At 44.7% G+C, this 25,161-nt stretch overlaps 2 protein-coding genes and 1 long non-coding RNA gene across 3 annotated transcripts in view; 2 read left to right on the forward strand and 1 right to left on the reverse strand.

Moving 5' to 3' along the window:
* LOC134862804 (uncharacterized) overlaps nucleotides 1-25,161 on the forward strand; it is a 148,424-nt gene that overhangs the window by 41,627 nt on the left and 81,636 nt on the right. The gene's annotated exons all lie outside the window — the stretch shown is intronic.
* ncf4 (neutrophil cytosolic factor 4) overlaps nucleotides 1-25,161 on the reverse strand; it is a 26,258-nt gene continuing 1,097 nt past the window's right edge. The window contains exons 2-9 of the mRNA XM_063880896.1: nucleotides 24,888-24,972; nucleotides 24,664-24,823; nucleotides 23,266-23,336; nucleotides 21,686-21,813; nucleotides 18,897-18,945; nucleotides 10,188-10,286; nucleotides 6,160-6,376; nucleotides 1-413 (exon numbers count right to left, since the gene is read on the reverse strand). Coding sequence (XP_063736966.1) covers nucleotides 178-413; nucleotides 6,160-6,376; nucleotides 10,188-10,286; nucleotides 18,897-18,945; nucleotides 21,686-21,813; nucleotides 23,266-23,336; nucleotides 24,664-24,823; nucleotides 24,888-24,972 — 1,045 coding nt within the window. The 3' untranslated portion in view covers nucleotides 1-177. The remainder of the gene's footprint in view (nucleotides 414-6,159; nucleotides 6,377-10,187; nucleotides 10,287-18,896; nucleotides 18,946-21,685; nucleotides 21,814-23,265; nucleotides 23,337-24,663; nucleotides 24,824-24,887; nucleotides 24,973-25,161) is intronic.
* Nucleotides 10,191-25,161, forward strand: part of LOC134862792 (parvalbumin-7-like) — a 24,773-nt gene continuing 9,802 nt past the window's right edge. The window contains exon 1 of the mRNA XM_063880891.1: nucleotides 10,191-10,450. The gene's annotated coding sequence lies outside the window, so the exon portion shown is untranslated. The remainder of the gene's footprint in view (nucleotides 10,451-25,161) is intronic.

Genomic DNA, 25,161 nt, shown 5'->3' on the forward strand with positions numbered 1-25,161 from the left:
CGTAATTAGATTAGTTTATTAGGAAGAGAAATGTATCGTCCAACAACTGACAGTGACATCTGTAACACCCGGCATCAGACACAGACAGGCTGCAGTTCATCTCGTACAATAACAGTGAATACTTTCTGTGAGTACTTTCTGTGAGTACTTTCTGTGAGTACTTTCTGTGACCTCCTCTCAGGCCTCAGTGTTGTACACGGAGAGGTCGGAGGCCATGCTCACGTAGATCTCCCACAGGAACTGATTGGCCGGTCGGTTGACTTTGACTCTCTGCTGTCGGCTCTCACGGATCATCAGCTGGACGTCCTCGTCGTCCAGGATCCGGATCAGGTCGTCCTCGGGGTCTCGGTAGTTTATGGCGATGTCTTCCTCCTTGAAGACGTTCCTGAAGAGAGACGTAAACACATCTGAGTCTTCAGGGTTAATCAAGGTTCCCAATGACTTTCAAGCAGCTCCAGTTTCCAGGTGAATAACCGGTTCACTTCTCAAATTCACCAGCTTTCAAGGGTCAGTTTGAATCCAGTTTAAAGTATCCTATCAAAATAAAATACTTCCCAAAATGTCAAAAATTCTCCACAAAGAAAGTTTAGCTGCTTGTGGAATGATATGGTTTTTAATATCTGCATTTTCAATCATGCTTACTTCATGTAGAAGTTTTCCTGCACAGTATTTGGGATTGAGAAAGATATTTAGGTCTCATTTTATATAAATTCTCAAGGGAACAAGTTCCAAATGAAATGACCTCAAACTAATATTTCCCCAAAATAATTACAATAATTAAAACATAATTGATATTTCGGAAAGGATTTCCTAAAGGTGATAAGCCTCTGTAAAAATCTTCTCATTCACAAGGAAACATATCATTCTCAGCACCGAATGTTACACGTTTCTTTCACACTCTAAATGGTTCGTTAAAGTATAATCCATTCATTCTTCCAGTCAAGGAAATGACTCATGGCTTTTGGTGATATACTTCAGCTTAATTAAAATGTTGCTGTGGGAATAATCACCAATAAACCCTACATAGCAAAGGGGAAAATTTAAATAGGAAAGCTACCTCCTTTCCCTAAATTTAAGGGAAAGGATTTTAAAAGTTCGGAAATAATAAAAAGAAACAGGGAGAGGATTTTTTTTAGGAGTTCCCTTCTTTCCCAAACCCCGCAGGAAATTTTTATGTGGGGCCCTTTTAATTTTTTTATCCCAACCATAATCAGAAAGGCCTTTGTATTTACCCCCAACTGTATAAAATAACATCGAGAGGGAGAGGATCAAAAGTGAGAAAAAATGTTACATTAACCTAAAGGACCCCAAAAATCCCTCTTGTTAACCCTAATCAGAAAACCTTTTTAAAAATTTGAGCCCTTTTACATACGATAACACCTGAAAAATCAGCAGGAGAGGCCTCTTTAAAGTAGAGACACTACATACTGATATACCCCTTTAAACCCTCACCAGGAGAGGACTCTTTAAAGAGAGACTCCCTTTTTTAAAAAATCCCTTTTAATTTAAAACTATTATAAACACCTAAACACCCACAGGAGAGGACTTTTTAAAAGTAGGGGCCCTTTTACATAATGAAAACCCCGAACATCGCAGGAGAGGACTTTTTAAAAGTAGAGACCTACATTAAAAACAAAACCTGGGGGCCCCTGGGGGGGGGGGGAAAAATTTTTTTAACACCTGAACATCAGCAGGGGGGGACTCTTTAAAGTAAGACCTACATACTGTTTATAAAACCTAAAACATCAGCAGGGGGGGACTTTTTAAAAAGGGTAGAGACTCTACCAAAAACCTGATATAAACCTGAACATCAGCAGGAGGGGAATTTTTAAAGTAAAGACCTTCTTACTTTTTTACCCTGAACTCAGCAGGAGGGGACTCAAAAAAAGAAAGGGGGCCTACATATGATTACACCTGAACTCCGGGAGGAGGACTTTTTAAAAAAAGAAGAGAAAACTACATACTGAATACCCCCAAACACAGCAGGAGGGACTCTTTAAAAGTAGAGATCTACAATGATATAAACCTGAAAAAACACAGGAGAGGGAAACTTTTAAAGGGTAGGGACCTAAATATGATAACCCCGAACATCCGGAGAGGACTCTTTAAAGTAGAAAACACTAAAACTGATATAAAACCTGAACATCGGGGAGAGGAACTTTTTAAAAGTAAGAAAAAAAACAACTGATTTACACCTGAACATCAGCAGGAGGGGAACTCTTTAAAGTAGGGGCACAAACATACTGAATAACCTGAACATCAGCAGGAAAAGGACTTTTTAAAAGTAGGGGACCCTAATACTGATAAAACCCTGAAAAAAAAAAAACCCCAAATCGGGCAGGAGAGGACTCTTTAAAGTAGAAAACACTACATACGATATACACCGAACCCCCAGCGGGAGAGGCCCTTTTTAAAAAGAAAGGACCAACATACTGTTTTAAACACCTGAACTCAGCGGGAAAGGAGGACTCTTTTAAAATGAAAAACCCACAAAATGATATACACCAAACATCAGCAGGAGGGGAAACTCTTTAAAGTAGAGACTCTACATACTGATATACCCCTGAACAACCAGGAGAGGACTTTTTAAAAAAGTAGGCCCTAAAAATACTGATATACACCTGAACATCGGGCAGGAGAGGACCCCTTTAAAAGTAGGACCTACATATGATTTACCCTGAAAAACAGCGGGAGAGGACTTTTTAAAAAGTAGAAAACCCTAATACTGATATACACCTGAACATCGCGGGAGGACTTTTTTAAAGTAGAGACGCTACATACGTTTAAAACCCCCCTGAAACCCAGAGGAGGGACTCTTTAAAGTAAAAGACTCTACAACGAATCACCTAAAACATCACAGGAGAGGCTCTTTAAAGTAGAACCTACATACTGATATACACCTGAACATCAGCGGGAGAGGACTCTTTAAATTAGAGACCTTTTTTCTTGATTTTCACCTAAAACATCAGCGGAGGGGAAACTTTTTAAAAGTAGGGGACACTACATATGACATACCCCCTGAACATCGCAGGAGGGGACTTTTAAAGCCCGGGTTAAATTTCCGAGTTTAATTTAATAAACTGTTGTAATCTTTATCCCCATCAGGGTTTAAGAAAGATGTTAAAATTTCCCCCTTTTCCCTCTTGGTATTTTTTAAACCCCCTTTTTCTTTTTTTAAAAAATCTTCTGTTTTCCCTTTTTTCCTACTCACTTTCCCTCCCCCGTCCTCCCCCCCCCTCAGTTTTAAAAAACAGAATATTAAAACTCCAGTCCAGGGCTCATCCATCCTTCTCCCGGGGTCAATGGGCCCCTGAACAGAGAAAAAACAAAATTGAGCAGTAAGCGGAAAAAATGGCCTGTTTGCGGGGATAATTTATTAAAGGCTCCTTTAAATTCCAAAAATTTTGGGGAGGGACAAATGAAAAGGCATTTAAAAAGGGGGGTTCCGGGAGGGAACAATATTTGGTTTAATTTTTAAAAACCTTCCCGGGGGAAGGGGGGGGGGGGGGGGGGGGGTTCAAAAAAACCCCTTTCCAGAGGCCCGGGGAATCAATTTGGAGGAATTCCGACCCTTTTGAGTTCCCGAAAATTTAATATAGAGAGGGAAATTTTAAAAGCCCCCTTTTTCTTTAGGTTATCCCGGGGGGTTAGGGCCATTTTAAAAATTTCCCCCCGGGGAACAGGGGAATACAATTTTTGGGTTTTCTACATTTAAAGAGTCCCCCTCCTGCTATGTTCAAAGGGGTTATAAATATGTAGATCCTACTTTTTAAAAAGGGGCCTCTCCGCTGATGTTCAGGTGTATATCATATTTTAGTGTCTTACTTTAAAAAAGTCCCCTCCCGCTGAAAAGTTTTAGGTGTTTATCAGTATTTAGGTCCCCTAATTTAAAGGTCCCCCTCCTTTCTGATGTTCAGGTGTATATCAGTTTGGGAAGGGCTCCACTTTAAAGGGGTCCTCTCCTGCTGATGTTCAGGTGTTATAGTATTTTAGGTCCCCCTACTTTAAAAAAGTCCCTCCTGCTGATGTTCAGGGTTTTATATCATTTTGTAGTGTCTTACTTTAAAAAAGTCCCCTCCTGCTGATGTTCTTTTGTTTTATCAGTATGTAGTGCTTACTTTAAAAAAGTCCTTTTTCCCCCCTGATGTTTAGGTGTATATTTATTTTTGTAACGCCCCCTTTCTTTTAAAAATTTCCCTTTTTGTACGTCCCCTCCTTTAAATGTCTTTTAAACAAACAAAATTTAGTATTTCAGTAAAGCATTGGGACCTTTCCTTTGTTGAAGTATGGAGCCCGTTGTAGATGAAAGTTGAAAAATCCGGTGGAAAAAGCCAGATGCTTTTACCGCCCCCCTCTTCGGTTTTAAACACCAAATAGGTTTTTTTTCCCTTTTAAAATTTTGGAAGGTGCTTTTATTTCACTCACGGGGGGGGTCGCATAAAATCATTTCCCCCTCACAGCTAAAAATAAAGGCGGCTCTTAAAAACCCTCTAAACCAATACCAAAATTTCTCTCAATCCCCCCCGTTTCCCCACGGGGGGGAAAAAGAAAAAAAAACACAACCCTGAAAAACAAAACCTTTTTTAACTCCATCGTTCCCTTAAAGTGGGCCCCCCAGCCCGTCCCAGAAAGGTCTATTAAATTTAAATAAAAACCCCCCTCTTTTCGAGACAGCAGCCCTTGGGAGGTGGGTGGATGGTAAGGGCCTCTTGAAAACCAAAACATTCTGGAAAAGAAAAAAAACAATTTATTTTTTGAAAACACTTTTACAGACAAGACTGAACCATTTAAAAACCCCCACAGGGTGTTTGGGGACGGTGCAAAAAATTGCTAACCTTTCCAAAGAATTTTTTAAATTTGGAAAGGGCGTGCAGCATCTAGAGAACATTTAGCAGAGGGAAAAAGAGGGAGTTTACTAAAAGCTCAGAAAAGGGAAACCCCAAAAGCTGCAAGAAGCCCAAAACAACGGGGGAACCCGGGGGAAAAAAAAGAAGACGACACAGCTGGAGACCCCGGGGAACTAAAGAGAGGGCGCACACAGCTGGAGAACCCGGGGACACTAAAGGGGAAAACGCACAAAAGCTGGAGCCAGGGGGGCACTAAAGAGAGACCAAAACAGCTGGGGGAAACCCGGGGCACTAAAGGGAGGGCGGGACACCGCTGGAAAAAAAGGGACACTAAAAAGAGACCACACCCGCTGGGACCGGGGAACCTAAAAGAGACCCCACAGGCCCCCCGGGGAAAACCGGGGACACTAAAAGGGGAAAACGCACCCCAGCTGGAGACCCGGGGCACTAAAGAGAGGGCGCAAAAAAGGGGCAGGGGGAACCAAAGGGGCAAATAAAAGAGACGCACACAGCTGGAGACCAGGGGACACTAAAGAGAGACGCACACAGCTGGAGACCAGGGGACACTAAAGGGAGACGCACACAGCTGGAGACCAGGGGACACTAAAGAGAGACGCACACAGCTGGAGACCAGGGGACACTAAAGAGAGACTCACACAGCTGGAGACCAGGGGACACTAAAGTGAGACGCACACAGCTGGAGACCAGGGGACACTAAAGAGAGACGCACACAGCTGGAGACCAGGGGACACTAAAGAGAGACGCACACAGCTGGAGACCAGGGGACACTAAAGAGAGACGCACACAGCTGGAAACCAGGGGACACTAAAGAGAGACGCACACAGCTGGAGACCAGGGGACACTAAAGACAGACGAACACAGCTGGAGACCAGGGGACACTAAAGAGAGAAGCACACAGCTGGAGACCAGGGGACACTAAAGAGAGACGCACACAACTGGAGACCAGGGGACACTAAAGAGAGAAGCACACAGCTGGAGACCAGGGGACACTAAAGAGAGAAGCACACAGCTGGAGACCAGGGGACACTAAAGAGAGAAGCACACAGCTGGAGACCAGGGGACACTAAAGAGAGACGCACACAACTGGAGACCAGGGGACACTAAAGAGAGACGCACACAGCTGGAGACCAGGGGACACTAAAGAGAGACGCACACAGCTGGAGACCAGGGGACACTAAAGAGAGACGCACACAGCTGGAGACCAGGGGACACTAAAGAGAGACGCACACAGCTGGAGACCAGGGGACACTAAAGAGAGACGCACACAGCTGGGACCGGAGTGCCTGGTGACGGAGGTCCTGGTAAACCAGCGGTTTATTTGAATCGTGAAACATGCAGACGCGTAGGTAAACGCACCTGGTTTGGACTCCGGAGGGCGTCAGCAGGAAGCAGCGCAGGCAGCTGTAGGTCAGATCTCCACCCTCTCCTTCCACCTCACTCTCTGGGAGGGGCTTAATGACGTTCACAAAGGATTGTGGGAAAATGCCAGTCTGATTGTTCACGGTGCCCTGAGGAGAAGACAGAAGAGAGATAAAGAAGGGTAGATCCAGAGGTAGGAGTGAAGGGACAGATGGTGAGACCATTTGAAACAGTTTTCAGCTCTCTGTTTGAAAGCAGGATCAAAGAAAAACTACCACTCTGATTTTCAGGCAAATAGAAAAGAGGCAATTAGATTGTCAGAGGAGCAAGTGAATGCACCGTTGGGATCGTTCACATTAAAAGAGTGCATTTTTTACGGGACAGTGAAGAATAATTGATCTACCTCATCATGATTTACAGACGTCTCTTTTACAATGTCAGCCTGTCGGATTTTCTTTCAGGGCCCATAGCAACGCGGACATATCATTTCATGGTTTAGCCACTAGGAAAATTGGTTTCAAAGCCGCAGCTGGTTTTAATAATATAAGTAAAAATATGACTAGTCGGTATAGGGTTAGTAATATCATACCGTATGTTAGCCTACGATACTATACCGTACAATACCCTACCGTACGTTACCCTACCGTACGTTACTGTACGTTACCCTACCATACGTTACTGTACGTTACCCTACCATACGTTACCCTACCGTACGTTACCCTACCATACGTTACTGTACGTTACCCTACCATACGTTACCCTACCGTACGTTACCCTACCATACGTTACTGTACGTTACCCTACCGTACGTTACCCTACCATACGTTACTGTACGTTACCCTACCATACGTTACCCTACCGTACGTTACCCTACCATACGTTACTGTACGTTACCCTACCGTACGTTACTGTACGTTACCCTACCATACGTTACTGTACGTTACCCTACCATACGTTACCCTACAGTACGTTACCCTACCATACGTTACTGTACGTTACCCTACCATACGTTTACTGTACGTTACCCTACCGTACGTTACTGTACGTTACCCTACCGTACGTTACCGTACGTTACTGTACGTTACCCTACCATACGTTACTGTACGTTACCCTACCGTACGTTACCCTACCATATGTTACTGTACGTTACTGTACGTTACCCTACCGTACGTTACCCTACCATATGTTACTGTACGTTACCCTACCGTACGTTACTGTACGTTACCCTACCGTACGTTACTGTGCGTTACCCTACCGTACGTTACTGTACGTTACCCTACCGTACGTTACCCTAATCATCCGATCTGATACTCTACTCTACGATCCGATCTGATACTCTACTCTACGATCTGATCTGATACTCTACTCTACGATCCGATCCTCTACGATCCGATACAATGCGGTCCTCTACGATCCGATTCTCTACGATCCGATACAATGCTCTACTCTACGATCCGAATACAATACTGTACATCTACGATCCGATACAATACTGTACTCTAGATCCCGATACATTACTGTACTCTACGATCCGAATCTGATAATTACGGATCCGATCTGATTCTATCGATCCGGTCCTCTACGATCGATCTTCCTTGACGAATCCCAATACAATGCGTCCTATACGTTCTCGATCTGTTCTCTATCTTCGATCCGATCCTTACGATCGGATATGTTACTATACTATACGTTCCGATTGATACTATACTTACGATCCGATCTCTACGATCCGAATTGATACTCTACTCTACGATCGATCTGTCTCTACTCTACAGTTACGATCTCTACGATCCGATCTGTTCTACTCTACGATCCGATTGATTCTATACTCTTAATCTACGATCCGATTGATTACTTACTCTACGATCCGATCTGATACTCTAACTCTACGATCCGACCTCTACGATCGATCTGATACTCTACTATACGATCCGATCTGATACTCGACTTCTACGATCCGATCTGATACTCTACCCTACGATCCGATACTGTACTTTACGATACTGTATCATAGAGTGTGGGACTGTACCGTGTATCATACCTGATTCTACGGTAAGATTCTCTACGGCCACGTTGGGTGGGCGGGTTTTGCAGCACCCCTGAGCTTTCACTAAAAGCTACTCACCAAAATAAAAAGCATTTCTCTGGTGTGTTGAAAACATCCACCTTGATGCCCCAGTTGGATTTGTCACATTTCCCGCCCACAGCCGCTCTGTCCGCTGACTAAATCAAAAGCACTCGTCAACTTTTTCACAAGTGTTGCATTATCCTCCCCAATGACAAAAGGCTTCTGATAGCATGCATGCTAACAGCTAAGCAGAGAAGCTGTTGTGTAAGGATCATTATTATCAGAGTTTTCTGTGGCGGTATTTTGGATCTCTGCAGAAAGCCAAGGGCAAGAGAAGTGCACCGTCCTCCTCCTCCATGTTGCTTCTCACTCTCTCCACCTCCTCCCTTTCTCTCCCACTCACCCACTCCATCTCAACACCTTCCATCTTTTTTCTTTTACCCAACACGTTTCCTGACCTCTCTTTAGCTGCACCAGTGTTCCAGCGTAGCAGTTTTCCTGTTGAGCGTCTAATTTAGAGTGCCCCACATCCCGTATCAGGACATGCTGGTCATTAAGTGATTGTCCCTGTAGAGGAAACTGGAGCACCTGCAGGCACTCATGTGGACGGAAATACCTCCTGGTCACTGTACTCTGCTGGGGGGGTACTATTTTAAATCTTCCTTTTTTAAACTTGTGCTATAATCAGTCTAAAAAACCCACTTAAATCTGGCTTCTGTCTTCAGCAGGACAGGCACGAGGACACGCACATTTGACGCGCAGTGCTACATCAGGGGTTCTTCTAATAAAATATAGCATGAGGCGCTAACGTCACTTTCGGACAAAACTATGCTCCGCCCACTTTCTGGTGAAAATCCTGCATTAAAATAACAGTGTCTTCACGTCTTAAAGCTGCTGAGTCAGATATTGCTCCTCCAACAACAAATAGATCCAGAGCTTTCTTTACTTCCTCTCCAGAAAAAAGGAGAGTAAAAGAGAGGATCAGAAATCTCAGTCTCAGTGTCAGCCTGCTGCCTGCCACTCGTCCCCCGCAGACCCCCCGGACATCCATCCCCTATTTACTCTCCGTAAGCTGTCTCTGCGTCTGACCAGACACCTGACCCCATCTCCATATCTCTGGACTCAGTAAACCCTTTCTGAGAGATTGTTCTCTGGCAGCACTTTAACATTTTACGGGGAAATCTTTATTTTGGTTTGAGGGCGCACGCCCCCAGAGAGAGGAGCAGAGACCCTGATACCGGTTTACACTAAAGCCTGTTTATTTGGACTATTATTCAAATTTTCTTCCCAGAGAACCAGATCAGTCTCCGTATTCTCCACACATAAAACTCAACAAACTGCTTTGTCTTCCCAACATTCACCAACCACGGTTTGAGAGTTTGATATAGAGACCACCATGACATGTTAGGGGATGGACGTTGCATGTGACACAACAAAAAGACAGTAATACTCGTCCACTGGGAACGTCGTCTATCACTATCTCGAACTGGGATGTCCTGGATGTAAACCAGTGTATCTGCGTCACACCAGCTTCCCTTACTTCTGTCCGGACGGTTTAAGCTCTAAACCCAGACACCAGAGAGGCGTCCACATGAGTGAAAGGGATCAGAAGTACAGATGTCATTAATGAACTCATATCACGGTGAGGATTTTACTCCTTTATGAAACAAACAGCTGGGAGACGTTGCTATGGACGCTACCCTCCCTCCTGTAGGATATTTCCCCCTCTCCCCCTTTCATTGTTTACTCCATCTTTCCTCCATCCTCTCCTCCTCTCTCTTTCCATTTTTAACTCTTCTTGGCTCAGGCCTCTCTCCCCCTCCACCTCCTCTTTCTCTCTCTCTCCCTCCCTCTCCCTCCCTCTCACACTCTCTCTCTCTCTCCATCCTCACCTCCAGCCAGTCAGCGTTGACTCGTTGCAGCAGGAAGATCACATCTCCCTTCTTCAGGTCCAACTCCGCTTTGCCGTTGCCGCGAAAGTCAAACATCACCTGGGACACACACACACACACACAGAAGAAACCACATACACACACACACACACAGAAGAAACCACACACACACACACACACAAGAGTGAGAGAGAGGAGAGAAGGACGAGAGAGGAGACGGACACACTCAGCACTCAGAGAGAAGAGACGCTGAGAGCCGACAGGTAAACACTTTTTCTGCTGGATAATACTGAGAGAAAGAGTGAGAGACAGAGTGAGAGAAAGAGTGAGAGAAAGAGTGAGAGAAAGAGTGAGAGACAGAGAGCGAGAAAGAGAGAGAAAGAGAGAGAACGAATGAGAGAAAGAGTGAGAGAAAGAGTGAGAGAAAAGTGAGAGAAAGAGAGAGAGAGAGGCTTTTTATTCAGTTTTGAGTTTGGGGATTATAAGCAATGTTTGGAGGTTGAGAAGTGTGTGTGTGTGTGTGTGTGTGTGTGTGTGTGTGTGTGTGTGTGTGTGTGTGTGTGTATGTGTATGTGTGTGTGTTGTGTGTGTGTGTGTGTGTGTGTGTGTGTGTGTGTGTGTGTGTGTGTGTGTGTGTGTGTGTGTGTGTGTGTGTGTGTAGCAGATATTATGCAGCCTTATGTAATGTGTTGATGGTATTTCAGTGATATTAAATAATGTTTTGCACGATATTTTTCATATTTCTCATCAATATTTGGGGTTTGATTCACGTTGCATCGAGAAATGATTGTGAGAGGATGTCATGAAGACATTTAACACATCCACATTTATAATGACTCACAAAACAATACATTTTAATATTTCATTACTGGACACATAGTTGTGAATTTCAAAATAAAAGCCCGTCCTAAAGACTAAGATTTCACTCAAGGATAAAGCACGTGTTGATCATCGAATTCATGACAGAAGTGTAGTCGCAGGACCCCCGGTTGGTGATCCGCCCTCCTACAAATGTTTGTTTTACCTCAGTAATGATCCTTTATCCGTGGATTACTCCATACTACGTGAACAGAGTGTGTGTGTGTGTGTGTGTGTGTGTGTGTGTGTGTGTGTGTGTGTGTGTGTGTGTGTGTGTGTGTGTGTGTGTTCATGGTTAGCAGCAGTGTTTCAGAATAAAGGCATGCTACAGTTAATTTAGCATTTAAAACAGAACCCAGCAGAAGTTCTAAACCTGCTGCTGTAATTTTGCAGAGACTCCACACACACACACACACACACACACACACACACACACACACACACACACACACACACACACACACACACACACACACACACACACACACACACACACACACACACACACACACACACACACACACACACACACACACACACACACACACACACACACACACACACACACACACACACACGCCAATAATCTCTTCACTGATGGAATAAAGAAGACACACAAGTGAGCGGTACCAGCTGCAGCGAAGACAGAGAGACAGAAACTAAAATAGAGTCGGAGAATCAGGAGAGGTACAGCGAGACCGAAAAAAGATCGAGCAGCGGTTAAAGCAGTGGGAGGAGGTGAAGAGGAGGAGGAAGAGGAGGAGGAATTAAGGGAGTTTAGCGGAGGTGCAGAGCTGCAGCGGGCTGGAGGAGTGAAGGGGATAAACGTGCAGGAATAATCCTTGAAGCTTTCATATCAGAGGTCTAATATGTTGTGCACTTCAATCATCCCGAATGCTTCAGAGGAATCAGTGTAACGGCTCGTCTCTCTGAAGCTGATATAAACACTCTTTTTATCCAGATTTCAAACACATATTTACCACAAACCTCAGTGCTGTGTGGATCCTGAGGTATCCAGAAAACTATGAATCACTCGCGCTCCTATTGGCTAGCGCTCCAACACATTGTGCATGATAGGCTAAGGGGCGGGACCTCTGATTTCGGACAGAGGGTGAACAGAGGATGTCACAGTAGAGGCTACATACTGATACACACCTGCAGAGGAGTTTAACAGAGCCTCTTTGACAATTAAAATACTGTATCAACAGTTCATCAGGAGAGGGACGGCTATACCTTGCAGCCTGGTCTCAAATCCCACATGGACAGAGTCTTGATACCTTTGCTCGAGCGACGCCGCTCAGATCCAATTAGCTGAGGTCAGGATGTGTGGAGACAGAAACAGGAGTCTTTGCCCTCGGGAAACCTGTGCTCATCTTCACGTGGAACCAAAATGAGATTATCTTTTACTAATGGCATTATGTCACGTGATGCTACGCCTCTGAGTCGATCCACAGCCACAGAGTTATTTAGACTTGTTTCTAACCGAGTCGTTTGGACGCCTGAACCGAATTCTGCAGTTTCCAAACCTTAGCCATGGGTTGGATTGATTAGCAGCTGTTGCATCGTTAACAACGTCCCTGTGTGTGTGTGTGTGTGTGTGTGTGTGTGTGTGTGTGTGTGTGTGTGTGTGTGTGTGTGTGTGTGTGTGTGTGTGTGTGTGTGTGTGTGTGTGTGTGTGTGTGTGTGTGTGTGTGTGTGTGTGTGTGTATGTGTGTGTGAGTGTGAGTGTGAGTGATATGAAAATGAGACGGTGGCTGGTGGCAGATTAATGAAGCTGGGGAGTGAGGGAATCGGCTGGATTAACAATCTATTGAGATTATCCTGACCCTGAGGACACACACACACACACACACACACAGACACACACACACACTCACACACACACACAGTGAATGTGGGTCTGCTATTTCTGCCGCTGTATTCCAGACGCTGTGTTATTACAGCAGCGCCGCTGGCACTAATTTCTCGCCGGTGTGAGAACGAGGAGATCACAAACTCCAAATATGAAGCGACAAAGCAATTCCCGCCTTCGTCCCTCCTCACCATCACCAGCCGCGCTCTTCATCACGTCACTTCCACCTGTCCTCTTCCCTTTGTGTCCACCTCTGTCTCTAACAGCTGAGCCGCTGACCAGATAGCTCAACACACCGCTGACTGAGTGCCATTAGAGGGAATGTAAAATGCTAGCTTTTTAGCCTTTAGCTTGTGAGAAATAATTCAGTTTTTTAGAAGTAAAATGTAAAAACAACTGAGAGAATAAAAGCAGCGCAGGCAAAAGATCAAGTGCTACCGAGGTGCGGGACCAGTCAGGGTTCCTTCTTGTCCTTCAATACGAGTTAAAGTAAAGACCCTTGGAACCGAATTCATCTTAATAGTGTTTTAACGACCTGACCTCGACTACATGCACAGTTTTACTGAACGCAGCCATAATCTAACTCAACAAAACCTCCAATAACGTCAGCTGTTAGCTCCGTTATTTAGCAAGGACAATGTAGCAGCTAACATCACAGTCAGTTGTCAGACACTTTGATCCAAAGCGACGGTTCTCCTGCTGTTGATTCAGCACAGAGCTGTGGTTCACGATGAAGCTTAATCAGGGGAAAAGGATCGGCTGCCTATAGCTGAAGTCCATTTTATTCTCTGACTTCTTAATTCAAGGGAAGTGAATGTTTTCCTTTGGTTTTGTTGAGCCACACATCCGTCCTGCTACCATCACTGTAAGGTGCTTCATGTCGTCAAAGAAACATGCAGATTTAAGAGTTGGAAGTTCTTTTAGGACGGCTTTAAGTGCCCAGCAGAAATGCATTGACTCCCATTGTCTAACTCTCTTGGATGTAGCTGGCTAACCACTGCATCCCAGAGAAATGACATCTATATTTGATTGATATCTGATTGATGACAGTCAGTGAAACAACCATTCATTTCTTTAAATAAGAGGAAGTTAAGGGTGAGGTTTTCCCTTTCTTCAGGCGCAACACAGCTATTCAGGGTCAAACCATCATCTGACAGACCTTCCTCTCTTTCCTGTTGTGCCTTTAATCAATCTAGATAGTTTGAGTAGCAGTGTTGGTGGTATCAGCCGTAGAGATATCAGTCTTGGTGCAGAAACCAGTTACTGGAGATGATCCACAGACCACATTGTGAGCAGGAACTGTTTCCTTCCAAACTGCATCCCTGCACAGGTAAGAGCGTGCATCTTCTCTCCGCTAGCCGCCTTAATGTTTGCATCCCGCTCTGTCACAGGGCTCGTGATGCTTCATTTTGCAGTTTGAAAGTAGGACAACATCTCTAGAGTTCAATGTTTCAAATACTCAGCAATCTAGAGAAACAGGAGGGAATGGATTTGAAATGTTTGGGCTAATCTCTCACTTTATGGTGTAATCCATTAAAAAAGTGAGCATGATGTTTGAGAGACAAACAATGCAACCTGTGGGCCACGACGGTACTTTCTGAATCAAAGAGCTTTTAGCGCCGCTACGTAACCACCATGCAGGATGGAATCTCTCAGAGAAGAAGCAGCGACACCAGCTGAGTTTGATGACCATGCAAACAATGAGACAGTTCTTCCTGAACCTAGCGCACCTGGTGAACCTGGTGCACCTGCTGCTTCTAAATGCAGCCCTGCAAGCCTCGGGTTCACGAGCCCCCGGAGCAATCATCGGCTCAATTAGACTTGCCGACCCCGCCTTAATGAGCTCCGCAGACCTGGGCTCGTTAGCCGGCTGCAGGGAGCTGCAGAGGAGAGTTCTGCCCCCCTTGACGGTTAACGGAGTGTTTTATTAAGTCGATGGCCCACTTCCTGAAAGGTCATGGGAGGATATGCATGTGAGAGGGTGGGTGGATGCAGCGGGGGGATATGAGAGGAATGATCCTGGACTATATTACTAACCTCTATTATATCCTGATAATCAAACAACTCTCCAAAAGGCTCTTCAATCGAATAACGACAGCCTTATATTTTTATTGCATGATAGTGAACGTCCTTTTATCACTTCTCTGCTATGATCATTTCAGAGACTTTAGGAACAATATTATCGATCCCTCGGGAAGAAGCTCACCACAAAATCTTATTGCAATCCTCAAAAGAAGTGACTGACTTCTGAAGTACAGCATGCATTCAGAGAACGGGCCCCTTTAACGCTTTCCCCTCGATAGACAACAGAGTCTCTCCTTTACCTATCTCTGCTTCCGTGTTTTCTCCCTGTCACATGATACAAAGCATCGTCTAAACCGTGCTAACAGCGGCGTCCCGTTGACCTTGTTTGAGGCTCGTAGCGCCACGGCAACGATCACTCATCCAGCGGTTTGATAGGAGAGTGTCGTAGCATCAACGCTGGGACAAAAGCCTCCAGCAGCAGCCATCACTGTTTGGACGGAGCTAAAACAGCCACTTCCCTGCGCAGTGGAAACACACAGCTGGACACACACACACACACACACACACACACACACACACACACACACACACACACACACACACACACACACACACACACACACACACACACACACACACACACACACACACACACACACACACACACACACACACACACACACACACACTCAGAAAGAAAGAGGGAGAGCTAAAAATCTAAAATAAAGTTGAGTAGGCTGGCTGCTTCGTGAGTAGAGTACACCAATGTTTAACTTGTGTGTGGGAGGGAGGGGAGGCAGGGAAGGAAAATAGAGTTGCTGCTCTTAGTTTGGTAATAAAACACCACCAGTGTGTGTGTGTGTGTGTGTGTGTGTGTGTGTGTGTGTGTGTGTGTGTGTGTGTGTGTGTGTGTGTGTGTGTTGCAAGGTTAAGAAAGCTAAACGATTTTGCAAGGTGATAAACGCACACGCAGTTCAAGAGCTGCAGAGACACACACTTCACCTGCACGCTTTATAATATCACACACTGCAGACACAGCCACTCACAGCGTGGAGCAAAGGTGCATCACACACACACAAACACACACATACACACACACACACACACACACACACACACACACACACTCCATCCTATCCAGGGACTTCTGCGTTTAGCTGCTAGATGACTTCCCCGGGAATCTGAAGTGTGTGAGGGACTCTCATGGCCTGAATAATAGGGCAGTGAGTCTAACCTGGAACAACCCGGACTCAAAAGTAAAGTGGGAAGAAGCAGAACTCCCTTTACCGTGAGGAAAGAAGTATGAGACAAAATGCATGCTAAGGAAGCTGTGGCATCCTTCCGGGATAAGCTAATACCTGTGTGGCTTCTCATTATACCTGTAAACTATTATTGTTTGTACAGGTTATTCTCTCCCCCTGCCTGCCTCCTACAGAGACTCCATATCGACTGCAACATCCTGATGAGTCGTAGTACTTTATGCACTGTCTTTTTCCTTTATCAAATAAGATCCAAACATACAGTTTATTGAGAGAAGTCCAACAGAAAGTGGGCAACAGAATGAATCTGGGTCGCAGCTAACGATCCTTTTCATGATCAATTAGGGGTTTAATTTTGACACGCTGAGAAAAAAGACCCGTCTGAAGTGGTCGCTGTAAGGGAAGCTCGATGTTAAAAGACAATTCCTCTCACATTATTGGCCGATATGTTACATAAAAAAGAAGGGCAATGCTTTCCATGCAACCTGAGGAGAATTGGGTTTCTTATTTTGAGCAGGAAATGTGTAAAGCTCTGTATTTCGTGTCTGCATCTGACAGGCATTGTAATATAATAACTCAGATGGGAATAAAATGTGTGTGTACGCCGATATTTGCCAAATAGAGTTGGAAAATATCGGCATAATCCAAAACTGTGCATGCCTAAATGGCCATCATCCATCAGTCTGCATTACTATCACTCCTACACAAACTGTGCTCCACAGTTACTGCAAGCCTCTGCTGCTTTATTTGATCAAAAATAGACTATGCTGGTTTTCTAATTGAGCGTGTGTGAGGGTTCTCGTTTCTCTACTGTTGTGAGGACCACCTGGTGTGTGAGGACAGTTTTACTTTCCCTTCTAAATACTTCCTCTATATAAGGGTTTATATTTGATATAGTTTATAAGCTAGTGGCATTATGTGTTTGTGTGTGTGTGTGTGTGTGTGTGTGTGTGTGTGTGTGTGTGTGTGTGTGTGTGTGTGTGTGTGTGTGTGTGTGTGTGTGTGTGTGTGTGTGTGTGTGTGTGAAGGATTTAATTGGCAGGTAAAGTGAGGAGGGAGGGTAACGCAGAAGTAGAGATGAAAACAGAAATTAAAGAGGAAGTGATGCGAGGCGGTAACTTTTGATAAGGTCACGGAGAAGAGGGAGGACGGAAAGTGTGACACTCCATCTGACAAGTACAGTCATCTGTTAAATTGTCACAGAAGTAAAAATACTGTGTACGCATGATATAAAACAGACGTGACACATGTATGTTCTGCTATAAATATATATTAAAATATGAAATAAAATACTTTACGTCTCCACCGCTAAGCTAAAGGAGGCTAATGTTGGGCTATAAAGGAACTACAGCACGGTCACATGACTGCACGTCACCACCGCTAAGCTAAAGGAGGCTAATGTTGGGCTATAAAGGAACTACAGCACGGTCACATGACTTCACGTCACCACCGCTAAGCTAAAGGAGGCTAATGTTGGGCTATAAAGGAACTACAGCACGGTCACATGACTTCACGTCACCACCGCTAAGCTAAAGGAGGCTAATGTTGGGCTATAAAGGAACTACAGCACGGTCACATGACTTCACGTCACCACCGCTAAGCTAAAGGAGGCTAATGTTGTGCTATAAAGGAACTACAGCACGGTCACATGACTTCACGTCACCACCGCTAAGCTAAAGGAGGCTAATGTTGGGCTATAAAGGAACTACAGCACGGTCACATGACTTCACGTCACCACCGCTAAGCTAAAGGAGGCTAATGTTGGGCTATAAAGGAACTACAGTACGGTCACATGACTTCACGTCACCACCGCTAAGCTAAAGGAGGCTAATGTTGGGCTATAAAGGAACTACAGTACGGTCACATGACTTCACGTCACCACCGCTAAGCTAAAGGAGGCTAATGTTGGGCTATAAAGGCAACTACAGCACGGTCACATGACTTCACGTCACCACCGCTAAGCTAAAGGAGGCTAATGTTGGGCTATAAAGGAACTACAGCACGGTCACATGACTTCACGTCACCACCGCTAAGCTAAAGGAGGCTAATGTTGGGCTATAAAGGAACTACAGCACGGTCACATGACTTCACGTCACCACCGCTAAGCTAAAGGAGGCTAATGTTGGGCTATAAAGGAACTACAGCACGGTCACATGACTTCACGTCTCCACTGCTAAGCTAAAGGAGGCTAATGCTGGGCGTGATGCCGTTTAGTCATCTCATTTAGAGTGTTGTTAGCAGCCTCTGTTTATAAATCCAACAGTTGGGTATTTACTGACGGGTTTTATGTTGTAAAAAAATATCTCTACAGCTTGTGTTAACCACAGACCTTATTTCAGGATAACAACCAGGAAGTGATGAAATGCTGACTCATTCCTACTATTGCCTTTCTTGATATCACACAAAATGATGACATATGGATGCAGTTGTGTGTGTTTATTTCACTTAAGTGTGTGATATAAAGCTTCTTCAGTCTCACCAAGTAATGCAGTAACGTGGGCATGGCCGTGTGTGTGTGTGTGTGTGTGTGTGTATGTGTGTGTGTGTGTTTTGTGTGTGTGTGTGTGTGTGTGTGTGTTTGTGTGTGTTTCGCGGGGTGATTCGGTGCATGCTGCGTTGGTTGCTTGAATATAAAAGTTGTTTCTCTGTGGGTGGCATGGAGATAGTAACCAGAGCAACAACAACTACAAACTGTTAAAGTGTTACTACACACACCTCTGCGCGGGGGGAGGAGAAGACGTCCATCTTCGGCTTCACAGTCTTCCTAAAACACAAGAGAGATACAAGAGAGATTTAAACAGAAGTAGGACGACAGATGGAATACTTCATGAATCTGACCTCTAAACTCTGATGTTCTACTTCAAGGGCTTGTATTGTGAAAGGATACATCTAGTATGAGCTCCTTTGAGTGGAGTAATATTATTATAACCCTCTCAATGTGCATAATGCAAAACAGGGGAAGTACTTTCTGTCAGACGTTAGAAAGAGGAAGTGTCACAGGTTTACATAAATAAAGGAGCAGAGGAAGTGTGAGGGAGAGTCCAGCTTTGCATCACTTCCTGTTGAGAGAATCCGTCTTTGCCACATCTCCTGCTGTAACTCACCACAGGCCGGAGAGCCAATCAGAAGCCAGAACCGCCGTTAGGAATAAGGGAAGTGCAGCGTGAAGAAATGGCAACACGTCTCCGCAGGACTTTACTCAATATTTCACACAAATACCCTGCTTCTGTTGTCTCTACTTTAAAGAGTCCTCTCCTGCTGATGTTCAGGTGTATATCAGTATGTAGAGTCTCTACTTTAAAGAGTCCTCTCCTGCTGATGTTCAGGTGTATATCAGTATGTAGTGTCTCTACTTTAAAGAGTCCTCTCCTGCTGATGTTCAGGTGTATATCAGTATGTAGAGTCTCTACTTTAAAGAGTCCTCTCCTGCTGATGTTCAGGTGTATATCAGTATGTAGTGTCTCTACTTTAAAGAGTCCTCTCCTGCTGATGTTCAGGTGTATATCAGTATGTAGTGTCTCTACTTTAAAGAGTCCTCTCCTGCTGATGTTCAGGTGTATATCAGTATGTAGCGTCTCTACTTTAAAGAGTCCTCTCCTGCTGATGTTCAGGTGTATATCAGTATGTAGCGTCTCTACTTTAAAGAGTCCTCTCCTGCTGATGTTCAGGTGTATATCAGTATGTAGTGTCTCTACTTTAAAGAGTCCTCTCCTGCTGATGTTCAGGTGTATATCAGTATGTAGAGTCTCTACTTTAAAGAGTCCTCTCCTGCTGATGTTCAGGTGTATATCAGTATGTAGCGTCTCTACTTTAAAGAGTCCTCTCCTGCTGATGTTCAGGTGTATATCAGTATGTAGCGTCTCTACTTTAAAGAGTCCTCTCCTGCTGATGTTCAGGTGTATATCAGTATGTAGTGTCTCTACTTTAAAGAGTCCTCTCCTGCTGATGTTCAGGTGTATATCAGTATGTAGTGTCTCTACTTTAAAGAGTCCTCTCCTGCTGATGTTCAGGTGTATATCAGTATGTAGTGTCTCTACTTTAAAGAGTCCTCTCCTGCTGATGTTCAGGTGTATATCAGTATGTAGTGTCTCTACTTTAAAGAGTCCTCTCTGTCTGAAACAAACCAGAGCCCAGTCTGCTCTGATTGGTTAGCTGGTTGGCCCCTCCTCGTTCAAACAAGACCTGAACCCCGTCGGCTGAGTCCTTTCATTTCTATTCATTATTGTATTTTGAAACTGCTCCTTGAAACCCTGATGGCTTTGGATTGAATCTCATTACGGTAAAAAGATAAAAGGAGGCACTGTTCCATATTTTACGGGCTCAAGTTGCTTCTCCTGCAGGATTTCTTATTCACAAACACATTTATGCAAATCAATTTAGGGTACACTAAGGGCCTCAAGTGCCATAAAATAGACCCCTTCATCATAGATTGCAGGTGCTTCAGTTTAAACCGAAGGAGGGCCCCTTTTCATGATCAGGTAGTGCGGCTCAGATAACAACAGTTTTAAAGAGCATTACATGCATTAAATGGCTTAATTATAATTAACATTCAAGATCATTTAGGGGTAAAGAATAGTGGATGTTATTGTGTATGTGCTGTATATCTGATTAGATTAAACTTCAATTAAACAGAAATAAACAGTAAATAGATGCGTGCACTTCTTCCGTTGACCTTTCTGCACATATATCATATTCATACCTCACACTTATTCTCACACATGTGCAAATATAATCTGCGCTCTTATTGTGAAAGGTCGGAACAGTAATAGTGGATCTGCTGCGTTTCTCTCAGCCTCCATGTCGATGTTTTTTAACCCTCATAAATAAAAAGGAGCACCTTACCTTTATTTAAAGCCGCCTTCAGTGTCCCTTCAGTGTCCCTTCAGTGTCCCTTCAGTGTCCCTTCAGTGTCCCTTCAGAGTGTCCCTTCAGAGTGTCTCTTCAGAGTGTCCCTTCAGTGTCTCTTCAGAGTGTCTCTTCAGAGTGTCTCTTCAGAGTGTCCCTTCAGAGTGTCTCTTCAGAGTGTCTCTTCAGAGTGTCCTTCAGAGTGTCTCTTCAGAGTATCTCTTCAGAGTGTCCCTTCAGAGTGTCTCTTCAGAGTGTCTCTTCAGAGTGTCTCTTCAGAGTGTCCCTTCAGAGTGTCCCTTCAGAGTGTCTCTTCAGAGTGTCTCTTCAGAGTGTCCCTTCAGAGTGTCTCTTCAGAGTGTCTCTTCAGAGTGTCTCTTCAGAGTGTCCCTTCAGAGTGTCCCTTCAGAGTGTCTCTTTAGTTTCTCTGCTGCAGTTTAACCTCTACCCGTGAGAAGTAACCAACCCCCAAACCTTTCTTAACTCCACACCATTGCAATGCATTGAGGGTAGTGACTGACATCATCACCACAAAGATTTTGTCCTTCTTTAAAAAAAGGGTAACATGTCACAGCTCTCTGTGGTGCTCTATAGGTTTCAGTGCATGTAAATGGTCTGCAGAGGATACAGTGTGTTCCCTCCAGAGGGGGTGTGCTTACACTTTGCGGGTGGGGGGGCGGAGGCGCCTCAGGGCTCTGGGCAGGTGCTGCCCGTCCTGATCCGTCTGGTAGAAGAACATCCGGAGGGCCTCGTCCAACAGCAGCCATGTTGGCAGACCCAGCAGCCTCTGACGGACATATCAGGAACATTATTTCAGATGGTTTAGTGAGTGTGCAAGAGGGGAGGATGAAGAGTGGAGGATGAAGAGAGGAGATGAAGAGAGGAGATGAAGAGAGGAAGATGAAGAGAGGAGATGAACAGAGGAAGATGAAGAGAGGAGATGAAGAGTGGAGGATGAAGAGTGGAGGATGAAGAGAGGAGGATGAAGAGAGGAGGATGAAGAGAGGAGATGACAGATGAAGAGAGGAGGATGAAGAGAGGAGGATGAAGAGAGGAGGATGAAGAGAGGAGATGAAGAGAGGAAGATGAAGAGAGGAGATGAAGAGAGGAGGATGAAGAGTGGAGGATGAAGAGAGGAGATGAAGAGAGGAAGATGAAGAGAGGGGATGAACAGAGGAAGATGAAGAGAGGAAGATGAAGAGAGGAGGATGAAGAGAGGAGGTGAAGAGAGGAGATGAAGAGAGGAGGATGAAGAGAGGAGATGAACAGATGAAGAGAGGAGGATGAAGAGAGGAGGATGAAGAGAGGAGATGAAGAGAGGAAGATGAAGAGAGGAAGATGAAGAGAGGAGGATGAAGAGTGGAGGATGAAGAGAGGAGATGAAGAGAGGAAGATGAAGAGAGGAAGATGAAGAGAGGAGGATGAAGAGTGGAGGATAAAGAGAGGAGGATGAAGAGAGGAGATGAAGAGAGGAAGATGAAGAGAGGAAGATGAAGAGAGGAGATGAACAGAGGAAGATGAAGAGAGGAGGATGAAGAGAGGAGGATGAAGAGAGGAGATGAAGAGAGGAAGATGAAGAGAGGAAGATGAAGAGAGGAGATGAACAGAGGAAGATGAAGAGAGGAGGATAAAGAGAGGAGGATGAAGAGAGGAGATGAAGAGAAGAAGATGAAGAGAGGAGGATGAAGAGAGGAAGATGAAGAGAGGAGATGAAGAGAGGAGGATGAAGAGAGGAGGATGAAGAGAGGAGATGAAGAGAAGAAGATGAAGAGAGGAGGATGAAGAGAGGAAGATGAAGAGAGGAGATGAAGAGAGGAAGATGAAGAGAGGAAGATGAACAGAGGAAGATGAACAGAGGAAGATGAAAAGAGGAGGATGAAGAGAGGAGGATGAAGAGAGGAGATGAAGAGAGGAAGATGAAGAGAGGAGGATGAAGAGAGGAAGATGAAGAGAGGCGATGAAGAGAGGAAGATGAAGAGAGGAGGATGAAGAGAGGAAGATGAAGAGAGGAGATGAAGAGAGGAAGATGAAGAGAGGAAGATGAACAGAGGAAGATGAACAGAGGAAGATGAAGAGGAGCTCGTAGGCTGAGCAGAGAGTGGGAGAGCCTGCTGGAGGAACATGTCAAAAGTCCCAGAAACACGGAGCGGAGAGCAGGAACGCCTCCACCCTGATCTCCATCTGCACACCCTCCTCCCACTCCTGCCAGCAGCTCCTACAAAATGAAAGCGCGGGTTACCTTCATGTACGTGTTGAGTTCAGGGATCCTGCTCTCTGCGATCTCCCGCTTGTTCCCGTAGAAGACTTTCCCTGAGAGAGAAACACGGTGAGAGAGTTCATCACAACGGGGATTCATAGAGGAACGTGCAGGAGGAGATCCAGAGCTAGGGTTTCTGTACTTCCTGTTTGACCCCATCTTCATAGTTCTGGACCCAGTGTTTCTGACCAACAGAACTATTGTTTCCTGGCATCACTTTCACATTTGACCGGGGAAATCTGCGTCATTCGTTTGTATTAATCCAGATTGTGTCCGAACAGACCTGAATACTGTTCCATTATTTCCTCCCCCGCCTCTCTTATTCCCCCCCGCCCTGATGAGATCTGGCTCTGAAATGAATCCCGTCACATGGAATATCATCTCAGCTCCTCTGTGACACGGAATCAGTGTCTGGAGAAAAGTAGAACTTTCCCAAAAATAGAAAAGCGACCGCCAGAGATTCATGACGTTTGAGATTCCCTGTCCTGCTTTGAATGCATTAACGCATCGGCCCTCCTTGGATCAAAACAAGAGCAGCCCGGACTCTGCAGCCCATCCCTCAGGACCCCATCAAATAACTGAAGTCAAAATAATCTCAATTGGATATTCTTTCTCAGCCCGAGTTCCTATGATCGGCTCTCAGTGAGCGCCGTGGATACTCTCCAGGAATCAGAGGGTAGAGATTACCTTAGATATATTGTAGGTATTATTAGAGAGAGCCGTCTATTTAAACCACACACACACACACACACACACACACACACACACACACACACACACACACACACACACACACACACACACACACACACACACACACACACACACACACACACACACACACACACACACACACACACACACACACACACACACACAGAGGGTTAACTGTCTCCAGAAAACCTGGAGGTGTTCCAATGGTTGAAACCAGGAGCAGCTGAGGACTCTGACTTGTGTCTCTCTGGATTAAATATGAGTTATAAACAAGTTTAAGATTAGTTTGTATTATTTTTGGCACTTTTTAAAATGATTTTAAGGTTGATGACAGCCGACAGGTGGACACTTTAAAAGACATTTCATTAGTAAGTTGTGTTTAAATGGGACTTTTATTACAGTTCTTAAATCAAATGTACATCTTTTAGTACTTTTTATTTAAAATAGATGAATAATAATAAATAATCCTCAAACAATTTAGATAATAAATATATAACATAATAACAATACTTTGATTTGTTTTAGTAAAAAATGTCCCTGAAAAAATGTAAAGCATCTGAAGAGAACGGCAGCTTGTAGAAGAGGAAGCAGATTATTAATATTCAGAGGACGATATTTCCCCCTGCTGACAGACGTGAATGTGAGCGCTGTGAAACCTGAGCTCACCGGGCAGGGAAGGTATCGTGCAGGTGTTGGGTCCGGGTCTCTCCGGGTCCTCAGGGGAGTATCTGGACTCCAGGATCTGGTGCAGGTTGAAGTACTCTCTGTAGCGCCTGTAGATCAGATACTTGCCCCCTCCTTTAGTCTTCACCTCGATCACAAACAGCTGCAGGGGGAGGGTCACGTCAGCGGGGGTCACAGAGTTTGAGGGGATGATAAACGATACGTACAAAGTAGTCGATGAAGCCCTTCTTCTCCTCGATGTCTGCCACGGTGGCGCTGATGGGGATGTTGTGAGGCAGCTGGTCGAAGTCACTGGGAAGAGGAAACGTGAGATATTTCAAACACCTCACAGGATAGCACTTTGCTTTTCCAGACAAACAGAAACAGGACTGCAGAATGCAGAAAAGGTGAAGTGATGAATAAGACTTTAAGAAATACAAAAAGGTCAAATAAAAGAATCCAAAAGTTCACAACAAATCAGTAAAAGACCAAACGTAAAAT

This window comes from Eleginops maclovinus, chromosome 4 (assembly GCF_036324505.1).
Source record: "Eleginops maclovinus isolate JMC-PN-2008 ecotype Puerto Natales chromosome 4, JC_Emac_rtc_rv5, whole genome shotgun sequence".
In the NCBI taxonomy this organism is placed as follows: domain Eukaryota; kingdom Metazoa; phylum Chordata; class Actinopteri; order Perciformes; family Eleginopidae; genus Eleginops; species Eleginops maclovinus.